The 7,500-nt window shown below is 41.3% G+C and overlaps 2 protein-coding genes across 2 annotated transcripts in view; one reads left to right on the forward strand and one right to left on the reverse strand.

The window, feature by feature from the left end:
* LOC138034807 (adhesion G protein-coupled receptor B3-like) overlaps positions 1–7,500 on the reverse strand; it is a 26,218-nt gene that overhangs the window by 10,295 nt on the left and 8,423 nt on the right. The gene's annotated exons all lie outside the window — the stretch shown is intronic.
* Positions 3,722–7,329, forward strand: LOC138034809 (uncharacterized). Its single transcript, XM_068881912.1, has 2 exons — positions 3,722–3,860; positions 5,551–7,329. Exon 2 carries the CDS (start codon positions 5,843–5,845, stop codon positions 6,596–6,598), a length of 756 nt encoding a protein of 251 aa, XP_068738013.1. The 5' UTR covers positions 3,722–3,860; positions 5,551–5,842; the 3' UTR covers positions 6,599–7,329.

A 7,500-nucleotide genomic window follows, 5' to 3' on the forward strand; every position in this document is an offset into this window, starting at 1 on the left:
GATGAGAGCTTGAGATTCAGGAGTATTAAGAGTGGCTGTCTGTAAAAATCAGACAAATTCTTAATTTCGTGGCAAGGGTCGAAAATTCTATTTGGCTCATATTTTCATGGTAGATAGGCTAGGGCATGACAATAACTACTGGACAGTTTTTTCGGCAAAATATCCTTTTATTTGGGAGAAATATGCAAATTACCAAATTCCGTTAAAATCGCCATGTCACGCACTATTTTATTAAACAACTTTGAGAGTCTCGCATGCAAAACGACATTATTCGCCCGTCTTTAGAACACTCAAATATTTTTGTGCAATGTTTAAATGTGTGCTTGGTCGATTTTAGTGAATGTTGTGCTGTCGTTTTGGGTGGAAAATGATTAAATTTTGAAGACATGTATTTCATTCACTTAAAAGTACTTCGTAAATATAGTTAATTTTCATCATGTGCGAAACCTTCAAATGGACTAAGCTTCTGCTGGTTGAATCGTAGAAGAATGGTCTACAGATTCCTGTAAAAATTTCTTTGGGCAAATGATTGTGAGCGACGCGAGAGCTTTTCAAAGTACGTTAAAAATGCAAATATTTGCCCTTCCGTCGTCAAATATCAATTGACTTGTTACCCATATATTTTAGCATGCGCCACATGACTTGACCCATATTAAGTTGAAATAGACACAGAGATGATAATTTCCAAATGTTCCAACCTTATTTGCTGCATAAGGCAGATCCAAAAGCCGATTTAACGTGTTTTTCCCGCCATTCGGCACATATAAAGCAGTACAGTTTCCTTCTGTTTACACAATGTCTGATCTACATCGCCAACTGTCATCGTATTTAATGGTCAAATACCATATTTCGGCGCATCTGATCGCCACTGCATCTAACTCAGCAACGGCTGAGTCATTTGTGGATAGTTGCTTACTTCGCACAGCGCCACATCTGTTCCACATCTGAACGATCATTTGTTTGTCACGCAATGCTGTCATCCCAGCCTAGAGGTAGGGGTAGGGCAATTTCTATCCTGATATATACGTAACCATTTTGAGCACAAAATCTTGTTGAGTGGGAAGAGAGTAAATAAAAGAATATAAAGAATGACTATTTTCCCTTTGTCTTCTGAGTTGTCTCCTGTTGTCATCTCTTACGCGATCCGCTACCTACATTGCGTAACACTTTCGGCTTAAACTCGTTCCTAGGTCTTTCCGCGCTGTGCAAAAGCAGCTTCCACAAAACCAAACAGTGCAAACACAAAAAGAAGTCGTTAGTCTTTTTTTCAACTTCGCAGAATTTGTTTTCGAATACTCTCGCGACAGTCGGAGACTTTTGTGCGTCTTTTGCAAAGTGTTTTTTTTTTACTCAAATAGGCCATGTTCGATATATCACTATTCTTACTTGCTCTGAGGCTTTTAAATAGGGATAATTATTTTGTAACTTTTTAAAGTTTCTTTTGTCTCTAAATTCCCGAAAGAGACTGGATACAAAGAAGACAACACCAAATATGGATGTTTGTCCTGAAAGCCTTGGGGCCATGTTAGAATATTGACGTGGCATATTGCTTTTCGCAACATACCGGTAATCATACCGTTACCCAACCCCGGTACCAAACGCATCATCTTGCGCGCGCTCGACAACAGACATTTTTTTAAAACTGACAAATCTTCACAAGCCTCTCCCCAATTTGCAGTTTTTCTTACGCGTTCGAAGTCACCCGATCTCCGCACGGAAACAAAATGTCACAAATTAATGCCTGAAGCGTTTTGTGAGATTCCGCCATAACAATTCAGAGCTGATGAAGGAAACCTAGTACCTAGGTGCACTGCTGGATAAAGAAGGCGTGGCGACCAAAGACATACAACAGAGACTAAGGGCGCTTTCCTTTTGTCACAACTGGCCAGACCAATCAGTTTGCAAAGAAAATGCAACAATTTGAAGCAACACTTGCATGATAATCCCTCGCATTCCTCTGAAGGAGTATATATCATCCTCGAAGTGTGTTAATTTGAAGGCGTTGTAGAGTTAGTCCTTCCAAATGCACGGTCTGGCCGGTTAGTTCTGTCAAATAGAAAGCGCCATAAGTAAAGCCAGACAAACTGTCTACAGGTTGCGAAGAATTTGGGACTGTAACGAAATTAGCAGGAAGACGAAAGTTCAATTGTTCAAAACAATTGTCAGAGCAGTTTTGATGTATGGCTGCGAAGCTTGGAAACTCACGAAAACAGAAGCAAAGAAGCTGGACGCTTTCCAATACAAATGCATGAAACGCATACTGAGAATAAGATGGCCACGGACCATCTCGCACCAACAAATCCAGGAGACCACAGGAGTGAACAGACCGAGTGATGAGATCAGACGCCGAAGATGGAATTGGATCGGGCATATATTGAGGAAGAACAGAGAGGAGCACTGTGTTACAGCATTGGAGTGGAGGCCAGAGGGGAAGAGGAGACCAGGTCGACCAAAAACAACATGGCGGAGAATGGTTGAAGACGAAAGACGAGTAGCTGGGTGGCAATCATGGACGACTGTCAGAGCTTTAGCAGCAAACCGAAGTGTATGGAAAGAGAATGTCAAAGCCTTATGTGCCTTATGGCACGAAGAGATATAGAGATAGAGAAGGAAAGCCATACGGAAGACAAAGGAGACATTGGACTAGACCGGGAAGAGCTAGCGCGTGGTGGGACTTCTTTGAGAATGTAGTGGTATTAACTGAACATTTATTTCACATATGCACAATCCTAGGTCCAACTCGTTCTTATCGTTTTCCAACGTTTTAGTTTGGACAGATGAAACCAATGGGAAAATTAAACGTTAGTGTGGGCGAAAATATTTTGCTTCGTTTTCTTCGAGATAAAAACGCTTAAGCTTTACTGTGGCCGGGGCCCGAGTTAGAGCTCTTTCGGGGCGGGTTTCGGGGGTGTTCGTCTCATTCCCTTTTAGCATAAATCAACTAGTGGTTGAAAACTTTATCTAAATCCTCTTCACAGACACTTCGAGAACGCCAAGAGGCGGCCGTCATTAATTTTGTTAGCTGCTACACTAAATACTATCTATCACAGAATAGATAGTAGCGTAGCCAATCAAAGAACTGCACGCTAGCCCAGACTTAAAACAGATGAACTTTCAACAAATTGTTTCACTTATTTTACAGTGCGACGCGCCATACCGTGGCCACCCAACAAACATTTTTACAAGTTAGTTACTGATCAAGATACGCGAATTTGATTGACAGACACACCTCCATAAAAAGTTTCAACGCGAAAGAACCAAATGGAGGCTTGTCTGTCAATCAAATCCGCTCACACTGATTGGCTAACTTGAAAAAAGTGTTTGTTGGGTGGCCACGGTAAGGCGAGTCGCAGTGTTAAATTGCCCAATACAAAATATGGAAAGCAAAATACGAATATATCGAAATCAAATATTTATATTTGTTTTACATTTTTTTTATTTGTTTAATTTTTTTATCATTATTATTATTATATACCCCTACCGGTGTAGCTTCCTGCTAAAATGATAGCATTGCGTGACGACCAAATAACGAACGCTGCAAGATTGTGCTGCGGGCGCCGACAAGGGTAAAAGGTCGCAATCAAATGTAATATTTTGGTCAACTTGGTGTAGTACGTACAACGAAAACAACTATCCACGAATTGCTTAGCAACTGTTGACTCAGGTAGATGCAGTGATGATTATATGCCGCGAAAGAAGATCACAGATTCATGATGATATTCGACCACTGATTACGTTACAGTTGGCGATGTGCATTAGACGTTGTCTAAACAGAAGCAAACTTTGACCGCTTAAAGGCGACGAATCGTGAAAGAAACACGTTAAATCGGCCTATGGACCTGTCTCTTACTGCCAATAAGGTTAGAAAATTTCGAAATTATCATCTCTGTGTCTATTTCAACTTAATATGGGTCAAGTCATGTGGCGCATGCTAAGATTTACGTGTAACCCGTCAATTGATATTTGACGACGAAGGGCAAATATTTGCATTTTTAACGTACTTTGAAAAGCTCTCGCGTCGCTCACAATCATTTGCCCAAAGAAATTTTTACAGGAATCTGTAGAACATTCTTCGGCGATTCAACCACCAGAAGCTTAATCCATTTGAAGGTTTCGCACATGATGAAAATTAATTATATTTACGAAGTACTTTTAAGTGAATGAAATACATGTCTTCGAAATTTAATTATTTTCCACCCAAAACAACAGCACAACATTCACTAAAATCGACCAAGCACACATTTAAACATTGCACAAAATATTTGAGTGTTCTAAAGACGGAAGAATAATGTTCTTTTCCATGCGAGACTCTCAAAGTTGTTTAATAAAATAGTGCGTGACATGGCGATTTTAACGGAATTTGATAATTTGCATATTTCTTTGAAATAAAAGGATATTTTGCCGAAAAAATTATTAAGTAGTTCTTGTCATGCCCAAGCCTGTCTACAATCAAAATATGAGCGAAATCGAATTTTCGCCCCTTGCCGTGTTGTGTTTGATAATTACGGGCAGGGACTCTTAAGGTCCAGTAAATTACAATTCAGGTCACCTTGTATGTAAACTGGTTTGTTGTAAAGAAGTGCAGCGACTAAACTTGAATGGAGGTCAGTGTTGAAACAAGTTGTAGGGACATTAGGTGGACGGTAGGTTGTGCAGACCAGGAATGACTAAAATTTCTGACTTGTAGCTTGATCCACAGTTGATGTAGGCCGGTTTCTGAAATTCCGCTAATATCGTGGAGTACTTCTGTTTTAAAACCTGGGCGTGCGTAAATACATACCCCGCCGCCCCTCTTATCTTGTCGGTCCACTCTGAAGACATTATAACCAGGTATTTCGATTTCCAAGTCTGAGACGGAACAGTTTAACCAAGTTTCGGAGATTGTGAACACATCAAAATCGTTTCTTTGTACAGTGTCTTTGACCTGAATAAAGTGATCCCTTTGTTTAAGGGATCTTACATTGAGGTGGGCAATTTTCACGTTGTTCTTCTTGCTAGTTTTTGTTCCTTGGGTTGTGGTCGAGCCAGGGCCAGGATTTACCTCAATATCGTGCTGTAGTTTGATTATAGGGTAAAAAATTACGACAGAATTGCTGTATAAGGCAGTTGGACGAGGTGATCTTTTGACCTTGGCGAGGGCCTTGATGGTCGTGTTTGTTATGCAAATTTCTCTTCCATGTTGAAGGAAAGATGAAAGCCGGTTCAACTTTTGAAGAGTCAATTTCTCCGGGTTGTAAAGACTTCCGCGCCTGAGAACCCCTCTGTGGCTAGGTCTTGGCTTTAGGGAGCAGAATATATAGGTGTTTGGAAGGTTAATTTCCAAGTACAGCCATAAGCAGACGTAAATTGCAGAGCTCAAGCAAAGGCGTGTTTGCACGCACACATATATAATAGAATAACTCATTGGTTATCAGTATGCGACTTACATTTTTGTCAAGCCCTCCAACTGGGGGCAAGAGAGGATGAGGTAAGAGAAAGGATCCCCCATACATGGGCCGATGTTATATATATATTTGTTAAATCTAATTTTAACTACGCATCTATTTTTAGAGAGGCACCTGACTGACCATTTGCAATGAGTAAATGAGCAACCCATGAGCAAATGAGAAACCGACGAGCAACTCATGAGCAACTCCGAGCAATCCCGTGTAACTCGAATTGGGGTAGTAACTCACTCCTTGCGTGACTTGAAATGACTAACACAGAGTAAGACTTGATCAGTGAGAGTTTGGTCTCTACTCATTTTGGTGGAGTAACTAAAATTGAGGGAGTAACTCCGAGCAACCCTGAGTAACTCCAATTCAGGGAGTAACTGCGAAGATCATTCGCTCCGTGACTCAAAATGTGTATAAAAGCAGACGTCAAGCAAACGATGCTCATTTGGAGCAATCCCTTTGGTGAGCGTATGGCTCATTTCTGCCGCTACTGCCACAAACCGTTTAGTCGAGCTTACAACACAGACCGTCACGAGAGGCGAGGTTGTTGGAAACGCACAGACCAGAAACCTGTGGGAGGCGCAACAATGGCGGACAGATTTCAGGAAGTACCACCCTATGCTCTCTCGGAAGAGAGAAGTGAAGACGAGGACTTAAACCAAGACGAAGGGGAAAAGGAAGGAAAAGACTCGGATTCGGACATGGTCACCGAGTCTGAGGACGAAGACGTTAGTAACTGGGACTCGGATTACAAAAATCCCTGGGAAATTCTGCGCCAAGACGTAGAAGAGTCACTGAGTTTAACCTCTGACAAAAAAGTCAACACGTTCTCGGAGGAGCGAGTCTCTGAAACGATAGCTGAGGCCAAAGCTTCCAATGCCCTGTTACCAGTTTACAGAAGAAAGTTGCGTGGGCTGCACTTGAACTATCTCCACTGGTTTGAACGTCTAAAGCATGACCCCGTGCATAAAGACGTCAAGAAAACCCGACGTCGTTTCATGGAGGAAGATTCTATGGATGTTGAAGAGGCCACAGTCGCGGCTGTGGAGAGACGAGAATTTTTATTGAACAGGATGTTGAGCCAAGCCCAATACCCACTCAAGAGGAGGAACAAGAGGGTGAAAGCGACTAAGTGCGAGTTTCATCACATCAGAGTCCTATAGACAAAGATAACAAACAGCAGCTTACATGACAAAGAATGTTGTCTTGATACCGATTGTGATTGCCTCTGACAAAGTATTCCTTAATATCTCATGAAATGGTTCCGATGTAGTATTGCATGACATCACGTGTCGTTAGATTATGCAAATACAGCGTTAACCACTGTGAATAATAATTACTTGTTTGTTCGTCGTAAATACACTCACACCATCGACCTGTGCGAAACTTTTGAACGATGGAGAAACCTCGAAACAATTCTTCACAAGCTATATTGGTCGGTTAGCGGAACGTATTTAAGATGGTAGTAGCCAAAACGCGGGGTAGAGGCCGGGGCCCGGGGTGGGGCCGGGGTCGGGGTGTCTTTTATTTTTTCTATATTTTTGCTTCAATTTTTCTCGTTATTCGCCTGTACTGTTACTTTCGAATGTTCGGCATTTTTCCTTCATTTATGGTGCAAATTAGTCAAAAACATTAAGGAACCTACGGAAGCTATGAAAGTTCTTAAGGGACATCTTCCTTTTTTTTTTTAAGTCGGACATTTTTTTGTGTGTTTTAAAATCGAAGTTAGTTTTTGCGAGCATCTGGCTTTGTCTTTTCGGAAATGCTTTGTGCATCTTCAATCTGAACGGCAACATGAATGAGTTCACTTAGTTATTAGGTAACCGGTCGTTTCGCCTACCGTCTGTTCGTCTACGTCTGAGAGTCGGTTCGCATACGTCCAATATGTCAGTTCGCTTACGATTCATATGTACAAGCTTTAAAACTGAATTCTTTAAAAAGTCCTTGTCGAACCTCGCAGAAAAACTGAGTATTAAGATGAAATAAACCACCGTTTACGGTTTTTGTATTTACTTGTGACTCGTGCGGCCTATACTAAAGGAGCTGCGACTTTTCACTAACATAT

The sequence above is a fragment of the Montipora capricornis genome, unplaced genomic scaffold, assembly GCF_036669925.1.
Source record: "Montipora capricornis isolate CH-2021 unplaced genomic scaffold, ASM3666992v2 scaffold_201, whole genome shotgun sequence".
Lineage (NCBI taxonomy): Eukaryota > Metazoa > Cnidaria > Anthozoa > Scleractinia > Acroporidae > Montipora > Montipora capricornis.

What these genes read in the sequence shown, in the direction of transcription:
- LOC138034809 (XM_068881912.1), top strand. Translation starts at nt 5,843, where the DNA reads ATGTGTATAAAAGCAGACGTCAAGCAAACGATGCTCATTTGGAGCAAT.